Consider the following 26385-nt stretch of genomic DNA (forward strand, 5'->3'; position numbering starts at 1 on the left):
AGTATGTTACAGGAGAGGGAACCACTGTTACTTATGTTCATTTGTGCGTCGCCATTGGAACACACTATGCTTTGAGTTACGCGAACTCGACACATTATGCTTTGATTGACGCGAACTCGATGTCGTATGCTTGAGGCTTCGAGTTACGCGAGCTCAACATTATACCCCACCCAAGTGACAAATGCTCACTCCATTTAGTTTGATTGGCCCTATTTTTGTTTCTGCTTTTAGCTACAATCACCACGGTAAAGCATTTGGCGAACAAAACAATTTGAAATTTTCGGCAGCACGAAAGGCTTAAAATGAAATTACAAGAGCTGAAAGCAGAAGCTGCAATTGGAGGTGACTTCTGTTGCAAAATTAAGCTCAGGGAATTGTAATATATAATACTTCTAATAATACTATACATTTGATCACAATTCATTTGTTGCTACCGACAACTAAATGCATCCGAGTTTCACTTGAAAAAATTAAGAGCCAAAATTCTCGAAGAATTTGAGGGAAATAATGCACATACAAGAATAGCTGAATCATATGATCACCACAATGAAGGTTTTTTTCCGACAAAATGAATTGATTAAGCTATTATTATGAAGAGGATAATTGAATGAATATGTCAAATGAAGAGGCACATGAATCAATCATACCCAAAGTCAAATATCAGAAGCAATGAATCAGATAATCTCCAAGTAGAAGCACTTCCCCATAGAATGATAGACATTTGTCACACCCAAATCAACACAGGACAAAAGTGCCAAGACGACATAACCAACTTACAAATTAAGATGTTTCTGTCACATAAACGCGCAAACAGAATGATGCCCAAATGAAGTCACATAACATACAATGGAAAAAACACTTCTACTGATAGGAAAATAAAATCCATTTGTTCATCTGGAACATAAGAGAACGGCAATCACCATTGCCGGTACAATGTTTCTCCTGCGTCAAGCAGCAAGATTTACATCAATTGCCGCCGAAGAGGTAGCCAAGGGAGGAGCCACCGCCAGGAGCAGCATGCACCTTTGTCGAAGGTCGGTCCTGCAAGAGGGAAAGAAAGGCAATTTACTGTCCATATGTTTGATTCAGCATAAAGGCAATTGTGTAGGAAAAACAAAACGGAAAGAGAGAGGGAGAGGCTTTCAGTTTTCATTTTTTCTTTCCTGCACGAAAAACCTGGTAAAAAAACAGAAGATTTCCCTGCAATATGCAAAAAATCACGGAACCATATACTGAGAAAAACTCTCTTTGCTCTGAAATGTTGTTACTGGGTTTCTTTTACGTGGAACCAAACACTGCTACATTGAAAGAGAAACCATGGATAATGTAATAACACTATCAGCCTTATTGCTAATTGAGTTACAATGAGTTCATACCGTGATGAAATTGCCAGTATTCTGGCCATCTGCACGGAAGTAGTTGTTCGCCTGGCTACCTTGGACGCCAGCTGGGATCTGCTTGCTGGGATCAGCTGGTGGCGGAGGAGCCGGTTTCTCAACCGGCGGAGTATTCTCAGGAGCAGGTTGTTTGGGAGCTTCACCACTCCCGAAAAGGTAGTCCAATGAACTTCGACCTCCTCCGCTGCTCACCCCACGACCCATTTTATACAGCTAACACGGCCTACTACTTGCACATAATTAAGAAGTAAAGAGCTTTGCATAAAAAAGCAGTTCCAAATAACTCAATTTCTGAAATAAACGAGATCTAAAATACCAAAAATTCACCAATGAGGAAAACTTAAACGCTTAACAGTGAGAGCATAAAGGATCAACTGATGCAAATTGCACAAGAGGCCAAAGTTACAAGGGAAACCAAACCAAATTACAGAGTCACCCATCTTGTTTATCAGATAAAAAAAGAAAAATATAGCAAGCAGGCCCTCTTTCTTTCGCCGACAAATGTAAGCATGAGATGGGAGTTACTGAATTTTTGGGCACACCCAGAAAGCCATTATCTGATCTGATATTTTACAACATGAAGAGGCATAGCAAACCAAAAATTATGAAATAACTTGCATGGTAATTGTCGGGTAATTGATTGATAATGAGGGGAACCAAGTATTCAAATATCACGGTCCGGGTGAACCAGACCCCTTAATTCAACGGAAAATACCTACATTTACATGAAATAGCGTGGTGCAGCACAGGTATAAGGGTACTGCAAAATGAAACTATATTCATTTATCTCCAGGGTTACCAAAGGTTCTTCACTTAAAACAGTTTTGATAACGAGAAAACGAAGGAGAACAAAACATCATGAGAAGTTTATGATCCGAAAATATGATTAGAATCTAGGGAAAGTAATAATCAGTCCTCTAAGTAGCAATCAAGTGAACACCTTTGTAGGCATAATCCTCACAATCCCTTGCCAAAAGATGCAATTTTTCTACCTACAACCCACTATTATCCCACTCTAGCAATGCAAATTAACAACAAATGCGCATTAAAAAAAATCTGTGGATTCCACTCCATTAAACGCCAAATTGGGTTCAAATTAGTATAAACTAGTACAAAATCCATCACGGAAACAGGTCTCCATGGAAATGTCACCATGGAACATCAGATCGAGCACAGATTACACGCACCAAACGATTTCGAGCCCCGATTTAGGCGAGATCCAACGAGAAAAAGGCGATCGAAGGAAGAGAAAGCTANCGCCGCCGCCGCGGAGGGCCCAGAAGGGGTCGGGGCCGAGGGCGGGGCGGGAGAGGAGGGAGGAGGAGAGGGGGTGGAGGAGGAGGGCGTCGACGGCGAGGTCACGTCGACCTCCACCCGGTTCAGGTTCATCAGGTCGAGGATCGCGAACCCCGCTAGATCTAGGGTTAGGGTTAGGGTTTCGTACCTCGGATCGGATCGGATCGGAGAGGAGAGAGAGGAGGAGAGCGCCTTCGCAAATGGTGAAGGGGGATCATCAATGTACTACGCTATTTTAAGAAAGGAACCGGGGGGGGGGACTTTTTCAGAAAAGTACCAAAACGTTTAAAATTTACATTAGGTTCATAATCCACGTGTCGCTCGATGGTGCGCTAGCAGGAGTGAGCACATTTTTTTTCGGCCGTTGGATTTATTTCCAAATAGAGGTCTCTGTCGAAAGCTTTTTTTCAAAAAAAAAGCATTGCGTTTTCACTGGTCCGCGCTTGCGTGGTGGACCCGGTCTAGGAAATAATACATGCGATTGATCCGTGTCCGTGTGAAAACGACCGTTGCTTTTTTATCAAACGGTCCGAATTTGTAGCTCCCGTGGAATTAATGGGCCACCTGGCCCAGGTAGGCCCATTCTCTTCATTACCAAAGCCCATTGTAAAAAGGCCCGAAATAGGCCCAACACTTTTCACGAAAACAGCCTGTAAGTTAGCTTTGGCCCATTAAAAGCCGTAATCATCGGCAGATAAAACGGTCTCACGTTCGGCACTGTCCCCAGCAAACTTTTGTTTAGGGCCTGCCTGAGGATACTATATATATCCTGTCAATTCTAGGAGATGAGCGATGAACAAAAATTCGGTTGGGACGTTGGTTCCTAACGCGAGACCGTTCCATCCGCCGTCCGTCGACGGTGAATTACTGAGTCTATTCAGTCACTTCTGTAAGTATGTAGTGCTGTTTAATAAAATGACTTTTTAAGTTTTGATATCCGAAAATAAGTTCCGTCCAAATAACTTTTCTTCTGATAAAATAAGAAGCTCCATATTGGAGTTTTCTTTCTTTGGATTTTAATATGATATTTTTCTGCTTTTGAGTAATTAATTAACAACAAAAGCTTTAAATTTTTTTTGTTTTCCAACCACTCTAACTTCAAATGTTCATGCATGTGTTGAGCTTGCGGTTAATCAAGTATAAATAATTAATACATCATTCTCTCATAACTTAAGTTTGTAAACGCAAAATATATATTTCCATATTAATTTCTGCTGGATATTCCAGCATGTAGGATTACAGTAAAGCCTTCTTAATTCTAATTTTTTGGGCTACATCTTCCATAAGATCTTATAGATGATATACACAGATTACTTTGTTTTATATATGATTTGATAACTACATATAGTACTTAAGCATAGGATTTGATCAAAAATTGGAGGGAACACATACGTACACCTTAATTATGGTAGCTTGAATCCTGTAGCACATAAGGTATATATATATATATATATATATATATATATAGCATGGTGGTCTACTGAGCAACTCAGCCTTAATGATAGCATACTGCTTTAAGTTGGGACCAAATATTCTATTTACACTCTGATGTCCTTGGCCTATATATATAACTCAATGTGAAACCCCAGACCCTATAGTGAGCAAGTATATAAACCCTAGCTAGATGGTTGGTGCATGAGAGCTGTGAGAGCAAGGACCACCATGTCCATGTTTCAGAAAAATCAGCAGATGCCCATTTCTAATTCATTGCATAACAACAAAGGAAGCTTTAAAGAGATCTGAAAAAGGAGATGCTGCATTTTTTTTTTTTTTATTTCTCTTCTCTTGGTGATGCATCACAAAGTTTATATAGGCTAAACAACCATTGGACCATTTTCTTAAAAAAGAAAAAAAAAATAGAAACCATTTAATTGGATGTGCACTACCCTTTCTCATCATTAAATATTTGCAGAACTAATCTCATGAATTAAGTTTGCTCCCTTTTAGAACACTTAATAAATGAAGGAATAATTTGTAGTAACAAACTATGTTTGATGTTGCTAGGAAAGGTTGGAGCTATATTTTGCTTTTCTATGTGTAGGTTTATGTATTTATGTAGCAATTAATATTTTCATATGATCCTCAGTAAGTTGTAATAAGAATCAGAGAACCAAAGAAATAGAAAAATTACAAGGAGAAGGAAGAGTCCCTTTTTTTATTATTTATCTTTAAATAACTCTATGTTTGGTCTTATTATAAGCTTATTCACAATGATGCATGCATGCAAGGGAAAAAGCCATCAACAACTAGCCTCAGATAAGTTCTTCAACTTGTTATGATCAACAACACATGAACCTCTTAACTTTTGTTGTAACAAATATCTTCTCTTAATTTACAGCCTCGAAAAATGACCAAGTGAACAATATATATATAGACACATACCACATGGTGAAGCTTAATAGGACTTACTTTTCTAAATCATAGAATGGAGCACCTTCACAACAAATCCTTTAGATGTTGTAGATAGCTATTGAATGCTATCCATGCCACGATTACGCGCATCTATAAAGCTCTATCGAAGATCTAGAGTATCACTATAATATCTAACATGCCTTGAATATTTGTTTTCTCGAACTCGACCTTAATTCCATTATTGGCATATGGCTTCCAATTTGCTCCCTACAAATTGTCCACACAAATTAAGAAAAATTGCTGGTTGTGTGGTCCTTTGGCATTACTGCGTCACTGCAAAGCGGTAAGTTGGTCCCTTAGCAATATTTTACCTTTCTAGCTAGGGCCTCTTCTGTGCATATATACATTTTTAAGCACTTTGTAGATAGATTTACACTAGTTATGTGAATTCCAATTCCCTGGAGAGTTAGTTTGAATTTGACATATTGATCATTGCTAATCACTAATCTTTGTTGATAATTATTTATTATGTCTTCTTTTCGTGTCTTTCCTTTACCTTGAATATTTTAGTATAGTTACTATGTATAGAGAGGGACATATAGATAAAATTAAACTAATCAGGTCATGATGAAGCATAATCTTTACAAACCTATCAAATGATTGTTTGTTTGCTTCCTATGGATGATTGCAAGTAGTTATCATCAATATTACACAGCTAGTATTTTCTTAATTGGCTTTGTAATAGTACTATCAAGAGAGGCACTTATGTATATACATCCATGCATGTATATACACATAAGTACACACCTATACATATACATACATATATTTGTGATTTTCTCTAGTTAACATGGCAGGTTACCATACATTTTACTTGAACTTGAAAAGTAGAGGAAAATTGGATTGTTGACACCAACCACAATTGCAACAATTAATACATTTTAGTTGAAACTGATCAAATACGCCTTTCATTTTTCTGTCTTCGAACCTGAGCTACCAAAGTTAATGACTTAACGATATTTTGCAATGGACGTTGGAGAATCAAGTCTACCGATGAAAAAAGGCACTTCCTAGGAAAGTCGTCTGTTTGACGGTAAGACCGAGTTACCCTTATTGATAAGGTGGTGGTCAAAAGAAAAGTGTGAAAATTGTAGGACAAAATTGACATAATAGACCACCAATTTGATAAGCATTGATGTGCTCCACATCTTTGTAAATGCGCGATACTTTTCCTTTCTAGGCTTTGTGCAGATTCATCATCTCTTCTATACCTAGAAGCACAACTTCTTTAGATTGGTCCTACTTCAGCACAAAAAACGGATCTAATTCGAACCACTGGCAAAGGACTAAAGCAAAATTTCAGATACATACATGCTTGCCCTCTTTCTCGCTTACTTCGGTGGAAGTAGCAATAAAGGATTGCAGATCTTAACAATTTTGGGAAACATCCAAGAAATTATTCTTCAAACCAGTAAGTTCACTTCATATATGTACTTTATTGTTAATTATTTCCTCAAGAAGAAACTTGAATTACTTTTAGTACTCTAAAGATCAAGGAATGATAGATCTGCTGATCTACGATCGATACATATGGGCAGTTATATTTCATTTAGTTTGTGTGAAAGGTTTATAGAAATTAGGAATATTATCAAGTAAGCAAGCAAAGCATAAAGGTATATTTTAATGGTGTAATCAGGGAAACAAACAATAGTTTAATTGGATGTAAGCTAGACACTAGTACAAGTTTTGTTTTTAATTTCTTGTTTTTTTTTTTTTTTTTCAATCTTAATCATCTCATGACATGTATAACTGAAGTTGCTGCAGATCAAAATTTGTGTGGAAGATCTTCTACTGAACTTAAAGTAAGGTAAGAAATTACCCCTCATGCTACTAATTAAGGAGGAATAGAAAGTGTAAAAAAAGAACAATTTTTTTAGTAAGAAATTTCAAATATAATTATCCAACATGAAGCTTTTCTGTCACTGTCAGATTCAAAATCGGCTTTTGCATGTTCAAAATTTACAGTTCTTTTGCACTTAATTTCTAAATCTGTACTTCGCGGAAACAATTTGTCACATATATACCTAATTATTTATGATACAAGATAGCTTCTTCTTTTCTTCATATTGTATACCTCAACATATTCTTAATTTGTTGATTGCAGCCCTATCTATATTATCCTCGAGCAAAGAGTGAGCGCACTTTTTATATGGACATTTACTACATACATGGTGAATGGGAGAAGCTCATTATTCAACTAGTTTAGCAGTGATAATCTCTTCACTTTTGCCTAATTGATCATGTTAGTAAGAGAAGGAGCTAGTTTAACTAAGCAAGAAAGTATCCTTACTGATGGTAAGGCACCGACAAGTACTACACAAGTATGGTTCAGAAACCCTAGAATTGTGCGGGTGTCGCGCGGATTCAAAGGCAAAGATCGGCACAGTAAAGTCACCACAGTGAGAGGGTTAAAAGATCGGCGCATAAGGCTATCGGTACTAACCGCTATTCAGTTGTATGATCTTCAAGATAAGCTAGGGCTTAATCAACCAAGCAAAGTTGTGGATTGGCTTCTAAATGCGGCCCAGCACGAGATCGACAAACTCCCTCCGCTCCAAATGCCGCCAGGAAATTTCATTCAGTTCCCTCAAATGGCTCCTCGCGAAGGTGGTAATTGCAGTACTCATGAGGCTGTGATTGAAACTATACATCAGCAGTTAACAGCATCATCTAGTATGGCAAACAACAGTTTTTTCAACAATAATATTAGTGAAGATCTCATGACAATATCGAACGGAGATGTTCGTATGGGGATCAAACCAAAAGGTAATTACATTAATATACTTGGAGGAAATGATACAGAAAATCAAATTGCTGAAACTTACACACCCTACCATCAATGGGGTTCGTCAGATGCATGGATGTCTCAATCAGGAAGCCATTCATCGCAAGAAGAATCAGCTCGTGTTTCCGATCAAGCACCGAAGTTCGCGTTAACTTTTGACGCGAAGCAGCATAACTACTTCCAGATAGCAAATCTGCAGCTGTCGCAAAATCTTTTCGACCACATAAACTTGAATACTTTGCAAGAAACCATGAAGAACAACTAGCAATTCCTGGAGTAAACAAAAGAGCGGCATCCTCAAATCCACGAAGAAACAATGGTCTAAAGGAGTATCTGAGGTAACGGGTACCTAATAATACACTTCTCATTTGATATGTAAAGGCGATAATATTTGGCTAATCAATATCACTAGAGCACTTTTTGTTATTGCCAGAGGAAAATAAGTCTAAATCCTTGTTAGATACAATGTATTGATCCTCGCAATATCAGAAAAGGCTGTAGCTAATATTTTTCCAGTGTTGTCTTTGATGCAAAACTTTTTTGGATTGGTTGCATGCAATTTTCTGTTGTCTTTTGATATTGCATGCCTATTCAGCTTGTATTACACATTACAAACTGCAAAAGAGTTTTGAGTGTTTGTGTGTAACATCCAATTCTATCTATCTTTTTGATCAGTAATATATAACTCACTCGTGCAAAACAGATTTTGCATGCTACATGTATTAGTTTAAGTTTTCTTCTGTATGTTTGGTTATTGTATAGGAAACATGCTCAACTCTATATGTGTTGAACTAGTTGGGAGTATACATGTTAGTTGTGTTACTTATATATATTATAATTCAATATATATATATGAGTAGCTAGGACTACTATGCTCTTAGAAGCACAACAGCCTTTATACTCCTAACTTTCTAATTATTCATCAATTTTGATGGATGATTAGGAAGAGAGAGAGAAGAGAAATTAGAAAAAATTTTAAAAAGAAGAGAAATTGAGACACCTAATTTTTCTTTAATTTCTCTTCTCTCTCACCCTAGAAAATTAGGAACACAAGGACTACTGTGCTCCTAATAGCACAGTAGCATCTATATATATATATATATATATATATATACCATGTTAATGAACATCTAAGAGTGGATATATATGTTCATTAGCTCCAGTAATTTCTTTCCTTTTCCGCTCCTTAATCCTTTTTTTTTTTATTTTTTTACTTTTCTCGTAATTAAGGAATTGTGTGTCATTTTTTTCATTCCCTTTTTGGTTGAAATGTGGTTCTTTATTTTGCTTTCATTGGGCCGAGATGAGAGTGGAGTAGCTATCAGAAACTGCGTAGAACCCAAGGAAAAGTAGCATTCACCCTCTACTTTGTGGTGGGTCTTATTATGGAGCCATAGAAAAGTGGCAGGTATGCTTATACATATTGCATGCCTTTAGATTGTTGCATTGGTCCCGCATAGAAAGGGTTGTGCATAGGCCATGGATCAGTGTCCATCTCCTGTGGTCCTCCCTGGTCCCATGGACCACGGCATTTATTCATTCGGTACCTGTTTGGTCTAGCTTCTGCTTCTGCTTGCAGCTTAACCATCTCTGGTTCTCGTTATGCGGAAATCTGAAATGAGATTCTGAACTCCTTAGATACAAAATGCTAAATAGAAGTACAAGTTAAGTAGATAGACATTTCCTCCAAAAGCTTAAAGCAATTAAGCAAGTGTTTTACATAAATAAAATTCAAAAATTCATTTTAACTTTCTGCCGCAACAAATATTTCAGGCCTTTTATTAGCAGTTGCATATATTACTGTTTTGTCAAAGGGCTAACAGTTACAGATCCTTCTATTTTCCAATCGTCTAGCTACTATTTTCTTCTGATAGTTAAGTAAATTTGTTTAAAAAGCTGGGCCAATTTGCGCACAAATTGTAACTTTATGATCATGTTCGGCTACTGTCTAACTCTTTTATCATTTTTGATAAACTTCTAATTTGCTAATGAAACCACTTACAGGTTTTCTCTCAAAAAATGAAAAATTTGCGCACAAATTAAGCACACTGCTAATTCTAATTAAGCTTCAAATCTACATCCAGTTTCCTCTTTTCTGTTTCATATAATTTACATCCATTTTCCTCCTTTGTGTTCCATATTTATGGGCTCACTAATTGTCCACTTTATGACCAACCAGTCAACAAACTGATCCCCTAGTTTGCACAAAAGATCTCCACAGTTAACACTGATCTCTCTTGCAGCTTCCAGATGACACCGAATTTATAACAAAATTTGGCCACTCTGTTAGATTTTCGTATACGCGGTAGCTGATTGATCTACTATGTCATTTCCAAGAGACAATTTGTCAAGATGTGAATCGATCGTCACATCACCTGTCAAGGTTATGCGACCGTCAATTTAGTTGTCATATCACCTCCAAAATATAAAGCGGCAACTGAATCAGAATCAGCCAAAAAAGTTGAAATTCAGAGCATCAATTGTAACAACTTAAAAGTTGTGTGTGCATATATTGGTGAATATGCTGCTTCAATCAAAGTAATCGGTACCGAAATGGCTCAAAAAAGGGCTCAGCTCAATTTGTGCTCAACAACAACCAAGCCAACTCCGAATGTGCCATCACAATCTCATATTCAACTCAATTGACATCACACAGATCATGAGACGAAAACAAAGATCACATATAACATTTAAGACTAACACAAAACCAACAATTATAGCCAAAGTGAAACATCACAGAGTATTTTTAAAGGACAAACACCATTGTGCATATGAAGTTTTATCTATTTAATCCTACGGACATAAAGCCAACTTCTCTGTAGTAGCTGGTTTAGAACAACAAAGCAGCTAATAAAGAAAGCTATGCGAAGTAGACAGGCCAGTTGTAGTAGTAGGAGTCCCTCAATGGCTTGGTCATGTACTGGTTCCACTGAAAAGAAGAGACACACGTATTAGCGAATAATAATTGTCAGCTGATTAAGTAAAATGGTTAAAACTTTGAAAGTTGTGCAAATTTTAACCAAATGGTAGCTGATTTGCTCTGAAGTTTGAGCCAACAATAAATCCAAAAGCCTAGATTTCGTTGGCCATTTTCAATGACAACACAAAATAATCATGTGTGTCCGTTTAGAGCACTCTAATTTTATAAGACTCCGAATATCATGTAGGTCGAACCAAATTCAAAACCATCATAAGTTATCATTCTAGTACTCTGGAATCCAGATCACGCGACTGCTCAAAATATAACGGTTTCAGCTGAAAAGGCAGAATTACTCTTTCCATATTCACATGTGAGTCCTCTCTGACAAGGGAAGTGTGTGTCTAGTACTCTGCTTTTGTTTCTAGTGTATATTGTAAATTCTGATTGTGTTTTGGTTGTTAATATCGGTTTCAGTTTGTAGTGNGGGGGGGGGGGGGGGGGGGGGTGTGAGAGAAACCTGCAAAAGAGGAGACTAAAAAGCAATGAAAATTTTGGGTATCTTACCTTGAACTGATATGGCTGATTCTTCTCCATGGCTTTCTTCCAATGGTAGTGTTCAAACATCATAGCCTTATCATGCCAGCTGCACAATTATTTATAAGACAGTTGAAGGCAACAAAGTTATCAGATTTCCTTGCGAAAGCACATGCAAGATAGAGCATAAAATTTCCACAATATATGAAGTGCAAGGATGAAGCACCCTTTTTTGAGGATCAGAAAAAGCAAAGAATTTTTTTTTTCCTTTTTTCCCCACGCCACTCGCAAATTTTTCCGTAAGCATAAACTGCAAGCAGTAAGATGATAGCTCTACCCATTAACAGGCTATACTAGCTTCTCGTCAAGCCTCTATTTCTTGATACAAGTTCTTGAAGATAAATATTACATTGGCAGCCGATTGCAAAATCCTGACATTCTTCGCAAAATCTTCTAAATTTTGCAAGCGCTCGAACCCAAAATGCTGATGATGAATAACTTGCATGATACTGATGATAGACGTCGGATACAACATCAAGGTAAGGAAAAAGATAATTCAACACCTCAGTGGAAGTAATCATAAGTATTAAACAACTTACTTGAGAGTACTAAAATTGACAATCTAACAACATTGCTAACAACAAAGTGACAAGAACGGAGCAAGCCAAAATTCTGAAACATCTTAAGCAGAAGAACTCATTTTCATTGTGTGGTGAGAGAGACTGCTGTGCATTTTCTCGTTACGTTCAAGAGTCTCAGCATTCTTTAAAATGTTGAAGAGAAATTAAGTGACGTGATTGTGTTGTATTATTCTTGAGCGCGATACACCTATAGTAAGACATCGACTACACACCATTTACTCTATATGGCATAGATAATACTACTACAAAGAAATAAAATTTACTTTGATTGGTTCATCCTTTCAATGTTATCCGACCACCTTTACATGTTGCACAGTCGGACGGTATTCTTTTGAAAAAGAAAGTCTTCAACTAAGCGCAACACATAATCATATAGTTTCTTTACATCTCTCAACTCCGATAGAAGCCATTATCGCGCTTGGATTCTACTCACATAACAAGATCTCATTTGATTCACCACAAAATTTCTATAAATGGGTTACTCATAGCGTGCTTACTTACAAACTTATCTAATTATTTTGCCACATCTTACCGAGTAATCATAATATTGGAATGAAACATGCTATAACTTACTAGTAATCACTGCACCACAAGAACCAAATTTCACATGATGACTTTCCAGAATCCTATGAAGTAATGCTATTAAATCCTTAATCCCATGCCATTCAAAAAATCTTTTTTGCCACGAACCCACAAAATATTATACTAAAAATCATGAAAATTCGACCATATCAGTGCACAATTACTGCAACGAAGCTAAAAATTAATCCAAGTAAAAGAAGAAATAGGCTAAGAAACCCTAAATCCGTATTTCTGGTAACAAAAAAAAATCAAAATTTTTGCAGTCTCCCGTACTCAGATTCCCAAATTTAGCACAAACTCCACACCAATTCGACCACAGAACACGAATTTGGAAAAAAAAAATATAAAAAAGTAAATTAACGGAGAGATGATTACTTGAACTGGTTGGAGAGTTGCCACATGTAGGGATTGAACCAGGTGAGAGCGGAGAAGGCGAAGGAGCCGATCCATATGTTGACGAAGCGCTCCGGGTCCGTGTGGGGCACCCCCGGGTCACCCCTGTACGCGTTACCAAAGTACTTCTCCATTGTTTCCTCCTCCTCCTCCTCTCTCTCTCTCTCTCTCTCTCTCTCTCTCTCCTCTTCTTCTTCTTCGTCTTCTTCCCCACGCACAAGGGCTTGTCGCCTTATCCCGAGCGTTTTGTCCTCACAAAGTAGGGGTGGAACTGGGCCGGGTTCGAACCGGGCCAACCTAGACCCAAACCCGATCCAATTTATATAGCAAATGAAAACCCACAAAGTTTTGGACTTAAGTGTTTTGGGCTATATTTGGAAAATCAAATCCAAAGCCCAACCCAAATAAAGGCCTAAGCCTGGGGGAAAAAAATATATGTAAGTCCCTATACTATATACGTATTACAGCTTGGTCCTTATACTTTTTCGCTCGGTCTACTACGCTTGGACTCATCCACATTCTAATCTCAATTATGACTCTAAAGTAAACAAATTTGTAAACAACTCTTATCTTAATTAGGTGTATCTGTATCATATTAATTAATCATTAATTTAGATAATGATAAGTGTATCAAATCTAATTATTTGAAAGTTTAGAAAATGATAAGTGTATCAAATCTAATTATTTGAAAGATAAATCTGTTGACTTTTAAAATTTAGAAGAAAAGAGATGATAAAATCAATTTCTTTAGCAGCATTATATATAAAAATAAATAGATTTGATACACTTATCATTTTCTAAACTTTCAAATAATTAGATTTGATACACTTATCATTATCTAAATTAATGATTAATTAATATGATACAGATANTTATTTGAAAGATAAATCTGTTGACTTTTAAAATTTAGAAGAAAAGAGATGATAAAATCAATTTCTTTAGCAGCATTATATATAAAAATAAATAGTAATAAATAAAAATTAAATAAGAAAAGATGTGAATTAATAATTTGTTTTTATCTGAGTTCATCATTGAGTAGAATTTAGTACGCGGAATAAATTGCTACACCCGGTGTATCCGTACACATCAAACACCACGACCAATATTAACTATTTCTACGGCAGAATCAAATTCTAATCCAATAAATATGATCTTAAAAATTCATATGGTATGTTTTGAAATTTAATATTTCGAAAAAAATCACTTAAAAATTTACATTTTAGTCCGGTGTATGAACCGTATTCATACACAAGTGCACGTAAATAAGTTCAACGAGTATAAGACTTCGTAGGACTCGGAAATCGAAATAACAGACCTAGTCGAACATGTTGACCCTACTCGAGTAAAATCTATAAGTAGTCCTTATAGTATCTCAATATTAGTATTTACGCCCTTTACGTTTAATCTAAGTATCTCAAATTTGGAATTTATTACACTTTTACTCGCTTATCTTCAGAAATATTTAAATTTTTCAACGAAAGAATCCCTCAAAAGAAAATTTTAAAATTAAACTTTTTAAATAAAAACATGAGGGACGGCTCTACAATTTTACGATAGTACAGGGACAATTTATACATACAAACCGTATAAAGCTTTGTACGCTCTCTCTCTCTCTCTCTCTCTCTCTCTACTCTCCGATCGAAGAGTTCGCGTCGTTCGCTTCGCTCTACGCTTCTCTTCGTCCTCACGACGAGGGGGGTACGCTTCGTCTCCCTCTTTCTCTCTTCCTTTCTATCCTCTACGATCCGATCCTCTTCTACTAATATATTTGTGCTTTGATCGATTCGATGTGGTTCGTGGTAGTCTCTGGATCCCTAGTTTTTTAGTTCTTGTTTTGGTGATTTTTTTGACTATATAATCGTCCCGGTGTTAGGGTTTTGTGTTATAGGGTTTATGGTGGTATTTTTGGTCGAGATTTTGGTCTCAATGTAGAATTTTTGGAATTGTCTAGTATAATTAGGGTTTTATGCTGTTATCAGTGGTTTTTATGTGATTTTCTTTTTTTTGTGGTAGAGTGGTTGATAATTTGATCGTTGTTTGATATTATTTTTCCCCTTGTTTAATTTGGTTTTTGGAGTAGTTAAGTTTATATGCATTATTCTAGTTTCAGCACTTTATTTTTATTTTCATTTACTCTTTGATTTATTGATGTGGGGTTACAGGAATATCGTAGGAATATCGTATCATTTTTCCATTCCTTTTATCTCTTTAGAAAAGTAGGTTCTTTTAATCTCATCATTCTTATTCTCTGATTCATGTTATCCTTTTGTTATGTCTTACAATTTGTTAGTTCGTTAGTTTTTATTGTTTTATGCGGTGCTATGTTTTTGTTTGTTTGGATGTATCAATTCTTGTAGCAGAGGAAGTTCCGTTATCGTATGTGTGGTGTAGGCATTGTTCATTGTCGGTGTCATTTGATTGCTTATTTATTATTTGCAAAGGGCTATTGTGATGCTCCTATATGTACTCTGGTTTCATACAAACCATGGTGTATTACTGAATTTCTCTCATGTTGTGTCAAAGGCATATTTTCATGTTAAATGCCTGATGAAATTCCAAATTTTCTCAGAGCATGTTTTAGATATCAATCTCTGGATATTGTCCTTGTATAATATGTAATCGAACTTGATAATGAGGGAAACTGAATTGTTTTTTCATACTTATAATAATGTGAATCATAGAAGCTATTCGTTTCTTCTTCTTTTTTTTTTCACCATTGTAAACATTCATCTGGCAAGTTCCCTGCCTTCCCTGATAATTTTAGTCAGGAAACTCTAAAGAAGGCTTAGATTTAGCACGTAGGTTCCAATTTGTAGGGACTAGCTTAGAGGATCAAATTTTATTTTCTATGCTCATTTATATTATTTTCTAATCTTGTCACATTGATCTCTTTGACAGACAAAAGCACATAAAAGCTATGTAAGATATTAAATTATTGTTGAACTTACTATGGTTACTTTATTTCTTCATATTTGTTTTACCTTTCCAGATTTGAAACTGTAAACCATGCCTCGAACAGTGATTTTAAAACTTCTGAAATTACATTAAACAAACTGTAGGAGCCAGGACTGAAATGGAGACTGATATTTCAAGCATACTATTCTTTTACCTCTCCAGTTTGAATCTGTAAACCAATGCCTGGAACAAAGATTTTAAAATTTCTGGAATTACATGAAACAAACTGGAGACTGATATTTCAAGCATATTATTTTACCCCTTTGGCGGCATAGGGCTAAGTGACCTATTTTACTCTTTCTGTTCTCATCTTACACTGCAGCTTAGCAGCTCATTACTTTGTGGCAATTTTTTGTCTTGTTGTTGAAGCATTCCAGTTTTTTTCCCCTTCTTTTTATTATATTTGATGCGTGGTTCCAATTTTAGTTAGAGCTTTCATTTCATTAGTTAACTTCTGTGGAACATTGTTGATGCTAAATCTATTGCAGACATGGCGTCGGAGACTGCAACTCCTGCTCCTGGACCAAGTTTAAAATTGGTATAATTTTCTCTTTTTGTAACCCACATTTTAGGTTTTTCTTCTTTTCCTGTTACATATCTAATGATCTCAAATTGGTTTTGCAGATTACCAATGCATTTATTCAGCAGTACTATAATGTTCTTCACCAGTCACCTGGTGAAATTTATAGGTTTTATGAGGATAGTAGCCATCTAAGTCGCCCAGATTCTGATGGAACCATGACTTTGACGACCACATTACAAGTATGTTTTGCAAGTTGTATTTAAAAGTATATTATTTGAGTTCCTTATAATCTTGCTGCTGCGCAAGTGATCTTCCAATTGAAGGGCTTATTTAATTTATTTATCTATATTTCATTATCAAAGCATATTGATTATGCGAGTCTCTGTATTAGAGCTTATCTTTGACAGGCTCCTGTGATTTTTCTATTCATTTTCTAATATATTTATCACAATGAGCTACAGTGTGCTATTTTACCATCACTCCATTTCCTTGAGGTTATGCTAATTTTTTAGTTAAATTAGTTCTCTTGGTATTAAACTTTCTGTTACTTTAAGAACCATTATTGCCAATTTTAGTGAAATTAGTAATCTTAAGGATTTTGTCTATATTCTGCTTGAGATCATACATTGCATGACTAGTATTTTTCATCTGAACTCTTGAGTGAGAAAGCCTATACTAGTGCGGCAGCGTTCCTAATTGCGTTATTAAGGAAGCATGGTTATTCCTTGAACTCTGTCGATATTTTTAATATATTGATCAATTTCTTTTAATTTTCTTCACATAATGGAATTAATGTGAGGATTATAGCTATAAAAGTGTCCTTTAATCCATCATGTCGTTTGTTTATCAGGGCAGACAGATAGTTGTGCTGTTTTATGTTTCATTGCTCTGTGGATTGACTTAAATATTCTTATACTTGGGCAGGCTATCAATGAAAAGATTCTGTCAATGAGCGTAAATGACTATCAAATCGAGATAGAGACTGCTGATTCACAATTTTCATACTACAATGGGGTCTTGATTTTAGTAACTGGATTGTTAATTGGGAAGATCGATAATAAGCAGCTAAAGTTTACCCAGTCATTCTTTCTTGCCCCTCGGGAAAATGCTAGCTATTTCATTCTTAATGATGTGCTTAGATTTTCCAGTGAAAAGAAAGCAAGTGAAAGTGATCAATTAGTTGTGAACAACACAAATGGTGATTCCTCAAAAGCTCTTTTGACTTCTGGCACAGGTAGAATAATCGCATAAGGTTTTTTTATAACAAGTTCTTTATAGTTTTTCTGATTTATTTTGCTGTAATCTCAGAAGGAGATGTTGACAATGGCGAGGAGGCTATTACTCCATCAGAGAGTGGCATTTCTGGATTCGAAGATGAGACCGCCCGAGATTTGCCACTCAATGTGAGTGTCAATGTGAGTGAAGTTATTAATCCATCAGAGAGTGGCATTTCAGGAGTCGAAGGTGAGACCGCCCTAGATCTGCCACTCAATACGAGTGTCAATGTGAGCGAAGAAGCTAAGCAAGAGTCACCACTCTATGTGAGCAAAGAAGAGAAGCAAGAGTCACCACTCTATGTGAGTGAAGAAGAGAAGCAAGAGTCACCACTCAATGTGAGCGAAGAAGAGAAGCAAGAATCACCACTCAATGTGAATGAAGAGGAGAAGCAAGACTCATCTATCAATGTGAGTCAAGTGGAGAAGGAAGACTTGCCTGTCATTGTGAGTGAAGGGGAGAAGCAAGACTCACTTATCAATGTGAGTCAGGAGGAGGAGAAAGACTCATCTATCAATGTGAGTCAAGTGGGGAAGGCAGACTTGCCTATTAATGTGAGTGAAGGGGAGAAGCATGACTCACTTATCAATGTGAGTCAGGAGGAGAAGAAAGAATCACTTGTCGAGGTGCTTCAAGAAGAGACGCAACAAATTTCCGAGGCTGTTGCTCCTCCTCAAGAGAACGCACCTAAGAAGTCTTACGCTGAAATTGTGAGTTATTTATATTTACAATATTTATATTTGTAACTCTAGTATTTGTGACATTATTTATATTTGTGACTCTAGTATGATCTTCGGTTGATTTTTGGGTAAAATATATTGACAGTTTGTGTACTATGAGATATAACAACTTAGTCCCTCAAATGTTTCATTTAGGCATTTTGGTCCCTGAATTTTCTCCTTCTTTGTAATTTCATTTCTGACAGGCAAATAAAGCTTTTTTTTTTCCTGTAGAGTGACCATGCCTCTTTTGCTGCAAAATAACTTTCCATTTCCAATGTGCCTGAAAGAGGGTTAAAAAGTTTATTACATAGTAAGAACTCGTTGTCAATCATCCATGTAATTGCAATATATGAGAAAGTATGGGAGCTAAATGCTTAATTGAAAAGTTCAGGGACTACACTGTACTATTACAGTGGTACAGGGACTGTCCGTACATTCTACACTTATTTCTGGTTTGCTATTGTAAAGTCTTGCTATGAGTTGTTCTATGGTTATGCTGTTATTACACATAAACGAGTTTTCCCTGCCATCCACCTACTTACTTTTATTTGCCCAATTTAATGAGCAGGTCCATAGGATAATCAACTTCTCACTCTTTTCACCTTGTTCTACTAAACTTGCAGGTTAAAGCTATGAGAGGGAGCCCATTATCAAGTCCACTCCCTGTGACTAGTACTAAGGCCAATATTAAAGCCAATACAGCAGCTGCAATAACAGACAAAGCATTGACCATGCCCGAAAAACCTGCCCCTGCCCCAGCCCCAGCCCCAGCCCCAGCCCCAGCCCCAGTTACTACAAAGCTTAGTGGGAACAGTGTTTCTGAAAACAACAACTCTCATGATGGTTGGTCCTGCAACAAAATACCCAAGATTCTTTTCTGATATTACGTACTTTTTGCTAACAAAAGATTTTTATTATTTTGCAGTGGTGGGTCATTCAGTTTATGTTGGGAATTTACCTTTGGATGCTACTGTTGAACAACTTGAGGAACAGTTTAAGAAATTTGGGCCTATCAGGCACGGTGGTGTCCAAATTAGAAGCAATAAGGTTGGTAGCATTTATTGTGATTGCTTCAGTGTCATTCTAGTTGGTATTTACATTTTCTTTAATTACGTTTGCAGATTGAGCGCTTCTGTTTTGGCTTTGTGGAATTTGTAGCACTGGAATCCATGCAAGCAGCAGTCAAGGTACAATAACTGAGTTTTTCTCTCTTTTTTTTTGGCCAGTTGTAAATAAATCACTATGTTGTGCATAATATTATGTGAGAGAGGATATTTTTGCTTTTAATTACCTCTAGAAGGGACAATTAATCTCGCCTTAAATTGCTCATACTCTTGATTTACATTGGTCATTTTCTTTCCTTTCTATTTTAATATTTATTGGTGGGATTCAAATAAGCTATATCTGATCTAGTTAGGCGTGAATCTGCTTCCGGTGCTTTAAACTAAAATCTTGATAGAAAATTCCAACTACAAACAGAAGGCTGAAGTTAATGAAAGTTAGTTACCTTCAAAAGTTAATTTTCGTATGATCCTTCATGTTTGTGATAATAAATGAACACCTCTAGCTGTTTGACTTTTTGGAGTACTTAATGGCTTGATTTGGTACTAAAATTTTCCTAAATGTGCTTTGGCTTCCACACTTGATTATAAATATAAATTAAAAGATTTTGTATAGCCTAGAACCAGCAAAAAGGGTAAGACAGCTGGGGAAATCAAGCCTACTTGATGAAGTAATTGGTTGTTTGATACGACTACTAGCAATGCCAAATCTAGATCAAATCTGTTTTCTTGTTGGGCATGTTTGCTGAAATTTGGTTCATTACTGTTCCTGTGTGAATAGGACCTTAATTATAACACTTCCGTGATCTTGCTTCTCGTTTTCTTTTTCCCTTTTTTTTTTTTTTGATCACTTGTTTTAAATTCTTTTCTGTCGCATGTAACTATTATTCTTTTCCAATCTGGTTACTCTGTAGTCTTATTTTAACAAAAAAGATCCAATGTATTAATGTGATATTTGATATTTTTTCTCGCTGCAAGTCTAATCATTTTTTGTGCATTACATCATGGTTCTGAACTTTAACTCATCAGGCATCGCCCATGAATTTCGGTGGGCGGCGAGCATTCATTGAGGAGAAAAGAACCACGAGACGAGGCAAGTGTTAGCTTTCCACTTCATTGGTTTCAAGTTAATTTTGCTGGCACTATGATTTCAATGCGAATTAGCTAGCCATATTCTGATCGTCATTTCTTTTTCTGCTTTCTTTCAGCTTATGTTGAGGGTGCGCATAATGGGAACGGCAATGCCAGGAGGGGAGGGCGATTCCAATCAGGAAGAGACGGTCTCGGCGGTGACAGTTTCAGGGGCAGAGAAAGCTACGGGCGCAATATGGGCAACAAGCGGAGTGAATTCAGGAATCGAGCTGAATACTCAGGTCGGGGTCGCACGCCCCCAGCACGTGCCGCCAACGGTAATCATCCGCAGACTTCCCAGAATGGGGATGTCGGGTCCGCCCGTCCCAGCAGCCCAAGTCAAAATGCAGTTTCTTCATAGATACATAAAACAATGCTCAGATTTTTTTTAAAAAAAATTTTCTCCTTCCTCTTAGTTTTTCATGTTGGAGAATTGTTTCTAGTTACAGAAGCATTTTTTTGGGAAGAATCATTCGTCGGCTAGGTCTTAGCTACTGTGATAGGAGTTCTAATTTTCGTCGATCGACAACAAATCATATACACATTTTTTTTTTTTCATATTCCGGCTGCAAGTGTATATTTATTGAAAATTCAGACCTGGATACCTTTTTCTTTTACATGTTAGATTCCTGCCATATTAAGCAGAAATTGCAATTTTCTTTACTTGCATTACTCATCAGTTCCTCCATACTCTTCTTCCGGAAAAGATCAACATACAATGGCGATTCATTAATCAGTTGCATATTTCGGTAGTAAACGAGCCGTTTTACTACTGATTTATTTTCGATGATAGAGTTTTCAAATTAACGATCGGCTCCGTTAAATATGATCTAAACCATTTAAACTACCTAGAAATCAAATTTCACGCACTTTCGATATTGTTCTTTTATCCATCAAGTGAACAGAAAAATGAATGGCTGAAAATTAATATTCTTTAAAAAATGATGATAGGAGTCTTGTAATCAAGATCAAGAGTATAGATCTTGTTTTAAATAGTTTAAAAAATTTTCTAACAAAAATTCAATTGATTTGGACATCTTTACGCCGTTAAACGAGAAAACGCCTCTTATCGACCATTAAAATTACAAATTTTGAAACCCTTTGATCATTAGGCAAATGATGTCGAAAAGATTTGAAATTTGATTTCTAAACACTTNGAGTACTGGTACTCCAAAATATGAGTCCGAAACTTCACGCATCTAGACTGTTTTGTTGTTTTGATTCTGAAACTTTGTTTTCATGTCTATTTTGCGCCAAGACCAATCCAACTAATTTTGACCTTCTTTAAAACCTTCTAAATAGTATCAAATACTATTTCATATTGTGTGAGACCCCCAGGTAGTCCTATATATATGATATAATAGGGCAAATACTCTTAACCCGGCTTAAGTATTTTGGGTGGTGGCTAGGCCCAAGAGGTTAAGAGAGTTAAGCATAATAGGACAGGAATAGTCCTAGGATGGGTGACCCCCTGGGAAGTTGGGGCGTCACATTTGGTATCAAAGCCAATCACTAGCCGGAAGTGTGAGATGAGTCTCGGCTGAGCCAGAATTATTCAGTGGGGAGAGCGAGGCTCTCATGCTGTTTACTGTTGTGGGTAGAGCGCGACTCCCCCACAAGGTTGGTTTAGGCTAACGAGACGAGTCTTACATCGCCTGATAATTGTGAGTCTGAGCCTGGTGAGGACGTCAGGGCTTAAAAGGGAAAGAATGTGAGACCCTGGGTAGTCCTTTATATATATATATATATATATATATATATATATATATGATATAATAGGGCTAAATTCTTAACTCGACTTGAACATTTTTTGTGGTGACTAGATCCAAGAGCTTAAGAGAGTTAAGCGTGATAGGACGGGAGTAGTTCTAGGATGGGTGATCCTCTGGAAAGTTAAGTTGGGTGTCACAAGTTACTTCATCGCAAGGGTTCGATTTTGCGACGCAAAATTTCCACATAACGGTTTCTGCAGATCATTGTCCAGAGCGACTTGAAAGAGACTCGCTCTCACTACCAATCTTTATTCACATAAAGGTTTACTCATTACTTACTTTTTTTAAAGCACTAGATCTTTTTTTTCTAAAAAAAAGAAGAAGAAAGAATTAGTGCTAGGTTCGCACGTCTCTGTATCTCGTTGTATTCCACCAGACTCTCTGGTTGTCACGCTAGGATGGAAAGATCATTATCTACGTAAGTTACTCTATTATTTTCCTACAGTTGGATCATAGAGACAATAAACCAAATCCATTGCATTTGCCTCTTTTTACTAACTTTTTCCTCATCCTCGTGTCACACACACAATAATTGTTTAACTCAAAACTCAAGAGTGGCGTGTTAAAAAACTACTAGCAAAAACAAACGATACCATTAGATTGGAAACGATACTAATAATTTAATCCTTTATAAGATAAAGATAATGGTAAGTTAACATCGCCCATAAGTTGGCAATATTATTTTATCCAATAACTCCAATTGGGAATCGATCTAAGAAAATGGTAAAAGAAAGGCGAATATTATAAATTATAATTATAATTATAATTATAAATAAATAAATAAAGCATTAGAGCCCGAGACAACAAACAATGTGCGTGAAGCAATAGATAAACAGCTTGCGTCGGTCCTTGCAAAATATTTTATTACCATGTTGCAAATTATTTTTATTTATCATGGAATCTCACCGAAAATTTCGTGCTAAGTTTTGAAAGAGAAACACTAGTTGCACATGCACAGAAAGGAAACGTTTCTTTTACATCTCTCGATCTAAGAATTTAAATAATTATTAGAAAAAGTTGATAATACAAGCATAAAATATTAACTTGTGCACAAAGAAGTATAAAATTTATATTCACTTTTTGAATGTTTTTGAAATTAAAGTTGCTCGAATTGGCGATGCTATTCATTGAATATATATATATATATATATATAATTAAGCTGGAATACTATTAATAGTAAAACGCTCTTTTTGCTATCAAGTTTTTAACCTTTGGATGAAAAATTGTAGGGTCAGGATGATATTAGTCGGTTAGAGTTGAGTGGTCCCTCTAGCATTGAGTGGTCCCCACTGGGTTATAGTATTTAATCGAATGGTTAGAAATAATGAAAAAAGTTGATCCAAAGGCTAAAAAACTGGTAGCAACAATGGAGTTTTGCTACTAATAGAAGCCCAGTCCAACTCTATATATATATATATATATATATATATATATAATATTATATAATATATATATATATTATATATATTTTAAGGTAGATTCAATGATGGTTTAGCACTTGTTTTTTTTTTTTTATGCGGAGAAAGGTCAACATTTAAGAGGAACTAAAAGGAAATCAAACCAAATGAATCTCACAATGAGGGGACCGAATTTTATTGAAAGCGAAACACTTTTGGGTCCCCAAAAAAGAGATTTTATGGACTATTAGTACGATTGTTATCTTATATAATGTTTTGAATTGCGTTAGTAAAATGTAAATCTCCTTAAATCATATATGCACTATTGAAATGAAAATGGACAAACTAAAAAAATATTTTATCATAGTTATTTTAATAAAAAAGCTAGAGTATTATTTTTAAAACAAAAAAGATGCTATATCTTACACATAATTTTTAAGTGTACAAATAGCATTGCTAAATAATTAAATAAATTGGCCAGTTGGTCCTCAAATTATGAGGTGAGTGGCATTTTAGCACTCAAATTTTAATTTATTTATTATAATTTTATTGCTATCAAATTTTATAACATGATTTAATTGGCTAAATATTAATATATTATTGACGTAAATTTATTTTTTTAAGAGAGAAAGGTAGCATGCTACCCACTTTATTTATTTCTTTAAGAAATAAATTTAGCCGAAAATATTAATAAATTAGGATTTGAACTTGGAATTTCAAATACTAACCACCAAGCAGTTTGCTACTTGTGCTAGGAAAGGTCAGTACTGATATAAATTTATTGTAATACATCACTTCAAAGTCACTGATGCGTAAATATTTAATCCACTATATTAGATTCTAAAACTTAATTAAAATATTAATATATTATTGATGTACATTTTTTTTAGAGAAAGTTAATATGCTACCCACTTCATATATTTTTTTTAGGAACAAATTTAGCTGAAGTATAAATCAATTAGGATTTAAATTTGAAACCTCGGATATAAACTACCAAATTCGTTGTAACTTACGCTAGAAACGATTAGTGCTGCTGTAAATTTATTATAATGCATCATTTCAACATTACTAATACGTTAATATTTAATCAACTATATTAGATTCTGGAACTTTAATTAAAATAATTTTAAAATTCAAAATTAAAAAATAAATTAAAAGATGAGAACCAAAACTAAAATTTACCCTAAATTACTGTATGTGAATGGCAAAAATATTAAAACCTGAGTACGGTCGATTTGGGGATTTTTGCACGATATGTTGTTTCCAACTATTGTCTACCTGATCCCCTCCAACTCCAGTAATCCCTTTTCGCTCCGACCCAATTTAATATTCCGACACGTGTCCGTCCTCCGCAGCGCTCAGAACTCCTCCCGCATACAAACGCCACGTGTCAACTGATCATCCCCGCATAGATCCCTTCGTGTGCGGCCCCTCGTTCACCAAAGGCAAAAGGCATCCGGTGACGTGACCCTCCAACTTTTTCCCCCCTACCCGGAGACGACACGTGTCCGCCCGTGCGCGCAAGTTGGCCACTAGGGGGGAAACGAGTGAGCTGTTGCGGGGCCCACGGTGCCGAACCGACACGTGTCCATCTCACTTGTCTACGTGGCGCGAGAAGCGACCCCAAAAGGCACCCCCCAAATCCTCGCCGATCTCATTGCCCCCCCGCCACCCCCGCGTTCTCGCTCCTCGGCGATCCGGTTTCGTCCTCGGCCGAAGATCAGTATAATCCCGCGGAAAGCGTTCCCTGCTCCTGGTGTATTCTTCTTACGAACACATCATGCACCGAACTCATATTTTTGATCATTAATATTAGGAAAATATATATATATATATATATGAAATTCGAATCTTTTTTTTATATATAAATATTATATAAACTTTAAATATTAAAAAAAAATGAGAGAGGTTAACAATCACTTGACCGGATATATTTTTTTTTAGAGGAATGAAGCACCGGGTGCACGCGGTAATTGGTGGGTTAGTAGCGACGTTTCGTATCGGCCGTTCCTTTCGCCCGGCAACGAAATCTTATCCGTCCGCAAGTGGGCGGTATTATATTTAATTATTTATCGCCGGGAGTGACGTGGCGACTGGGAGACAGCTAATGAGCAGAGGAGCAGCGGGGGAGACCCAACGGACGACGACTCGCCACGTGTCGCAACGCCAGAGTCACTCAGGGCGCGACACGTGTCTCAATCGGACAGAGCGGGGGACTAGCGGAGGTGAAAATGCGCGGAGAGAACCCCAATCTATGTGACATTTTCAACTGGAGCCCTTAACTTAAACTTTTTAATTTTAGAATCAACTAAATTTAATAAAAAATTTCAACTGAATCGACTGTATTTAACAAGTTACAAAAATTTAAAGAAAAGGTAAAGGGTCCTCTTTCAACTTGGGAATAGGTGAGGGATCTCGGTACAATTTACTCTGTTCGAGGACGACGACGAAAGGGAGGGGCAACGGAGATCCCCCACGTGTCCCACGGATTGACACGTGGAGAAACGACGGCGCACCCTGTCCACGACGAGGAGGGCATTTTCGTAAATTCGTGGGAAAAAAAAATATCGCCAAAAGGGTACTGGAGA

The 26385-nt window shown here is 36.4% G+C and overlaps 4 protein-coding genes across 12 annotated transcripts; 2 read left to right on the plus strand and 2 right to left on the minus strand.

Annotated features, from left to right (window-relative positions):
- On the minus strand, nucleotides 664-2942 carry LOC109703461 (protein SPIRAL1-like 3). Its single transcript, XM_020224090.1, has 3 exons — nucleotides 2842-2942; nucleotides 1377-1623; nucleotides 664-1041 (listed from the first exon to the last, which is right to left on the minus strand). Exons 2-3 carry the CDS (start codon nucleotides 1599-1601, stop codon nucleotides 967-969), a joined length of 300 nt encoding a protein of 99 aa, XP_020079679.1. The 5' UTR covers nucleotides 1602-1623; nucleotides 2842-2942; the 3' UTR covers nucleotides 664-966.
- Nucleotides 6225-8405, plus strand: LOC109708286 (transcription factor PCF7-like). 5 transcript variants are annotated; one of them, XM_020229999.1, is made up of 3 exons: nucleotides 6225-6516; nucleotides 6870-6912; nucleotides 7210-7343. In XM_020229999.1, the coding sequence occupies exons 1-3, from the start codon at nucleotides 6417-6419 to the stop codon at nucleotides 7304-7306; spliced, it is 240 nt and encodes a 79-aa protein (XP_020085588.1). In that variant the 5' UTR covers nucleotides 6225-6416; the 3' UTR covers nucleotides 7307-7343. The 5 variants fall into 5 exon arrangements, with proteins under 5 accessions (XP_020085588.1, XP_020085579.1, XP_020085553.1 ...); XM_020229990.1 differs by having other exon boundaries at nucleotides 6228-6516; nucleotides 6861-6912; XM_020229964.1 differs by having other exon boundaries at nucleotides 6239-6516; nucleotides 6861-6912; nucleotides 7210-8405.
- On the minus strand, nucleotides 10551-13199 carry LOC109720627. Of its 3 annotated transcripts, XR_002219023.1 has the most exons (4): nucleotides 12943-13198; nucleotides 11754-11853; nucleotides 11375-11453; nucleotides 10751-10819 (listed from the first exon to the last, which is right to left on the minus strand). XR_002219023.1 is itself a non-coding variant. In XM_020247873.1 (3 exons), the coding sequence occupies exons 1-3, from the start codon at nucleotides 13092-13094 to the stop codon at nucleotides 10751-10753; spliced, it is 300 nt and encodes a 99-aa protein (XP_020103462.1). In that variant the 5' UTR covers nucleotides 13095-13191; the 3' UTR covers nucleotides 10551-10750. The 3 variants fall into 3 exon arrangements, 2 of the variants coding, with proteins under 2 accessions (XP_020103462.1, XP_020103454.1); XM_020247873.1 differs by lacking the exon at nucleotides 11754-11853 and having other exon boundaries at nucleotides 10551-10819; nucleotides 12943-13191; XM_020247865.1 differs by lacking the exons at nucleotides 10751-10819; nucleotides 11375-11453 and adding an exon at nucleotides 11460-11654 and having other exon boundaries at nucleotides 12943-13199.
- Nucleotides 14572-21286, plus strand: LOC109719275. 3 transcript variants are annotated; one of them, XM_020245852.1, is made up of 10 exons: nucleotides 14572-14658; nucleotides 16404-16453; nucleotides 16540-16677; nucleotides 17363-17672; nucleotides 17747-18423; nucleotides 19059-19278; nucleotides 19361-19482; nucleotides 19557-19622; nucleotides 20526-20589; nucleotides 20705-21286. In XM_020245852.1, the coding sequence occupies exons 2-10, from the start codon at nucleotides 16406-16408 to the stop codon at nucleotides 20986-20988; spliced, it is 1929 nt and encodes a 642-aa protein (XP_020101441.1). In that variant the 5' UTR covers nucleotides 14572-14658; nucleotides 16404-16405; the 3' UTR covers nucleotides 20989-21286. The 3 variants fall into 3 exon arrangements, with proteins under 3 accessions (XP_020101441.1, XP_020101444.1, XP_020101448.1); XM_020245855.1 differs by lacking the exon at nucleotides 14572-14658 and adding an exon at nucleotides 14689-14759; XM_020245859.1 differs by lacking the exon at nucleotides 14572-14658 and adding an exon at nucleotides 14732-14752.

This window comes from Ananas comosus, linkage group 1, assembly GCF_001540865.1.
Source record: "Ananas comosus cultivar F153 linkage group 1, ASM154086v1, whole genome shotgun sequence".
Lineage (NCBI taxonomy): Eukaryota > Viridiplantae > Streptophyta > Magnoliopsida > Poales > Bromeliaceae > Ananas > Ananas comosus.

Bases quoted from the DNA above. Each gene is read 5' to 3' on its own strand.
- LOC109703461 (XM_020224090.1), bottom strand. From the start codon at position 1,601: ATGGGTCGTGGGGTGAGCAGCGGAGGAGGTCGAAGTTCATTGGACTAC. The intron at 1,042-1,376 runs GTATGAACTCAT...TCCCTCTTGCAG, and splicing joins ATACTGGCAATTTCATCACG to GACCGACCTTCGACAAAGGT.
- LOC109708286 (XM_020229964.1), top strand. From the start codon at position 7,346: ATGTTAGTAAGAGAAGGAGCTAGTTTAACTAAGCAAGAAAGTATCCTT.
- LOC109720627 (XM_020247865.1), bottom strand. From the start codon at position 13,094: ATGGAGAAGTACTTTGGTAACGCGTACAGGGGTGACCCGGGGGTGCCC. The intron at 11,854-12,942 runs GTAATCATCTCT...GTCTATCATCAG, and splicing joins CAACTCTCCAACCAGTTCAA to TATCATGCAAGTTATTCATC. The intron at 11,655-11,753 runs GTAATATTTATC...TACTGCTTGCAG, and splicing joins TTTTGCAATCGGCTGCCAAT to TTTATGCTTACGGAAAAATT.
- LOC109719275 (XM_020245852.1), top strand. From the start codon at position 16,406: ATGGCGTCGGAGACTGCAACTCCTGCTCCTGGACCAAGTTTAAAATTG. The intron at 16,454-16,539 runs GTATAATTTTCT...TTGGTTTTGCAG, and splicing joins CTGGACCAAGTTTAAAATTG to ATTACCAATGCATTTATTCA. The intron at 17,673-17,746 runs GTAGAATAATCG...CTGTAATCTCAG, and splicing joins TCTTTTGACTTCTGGCACAG to AAGGAGATGTTGACAATGGC.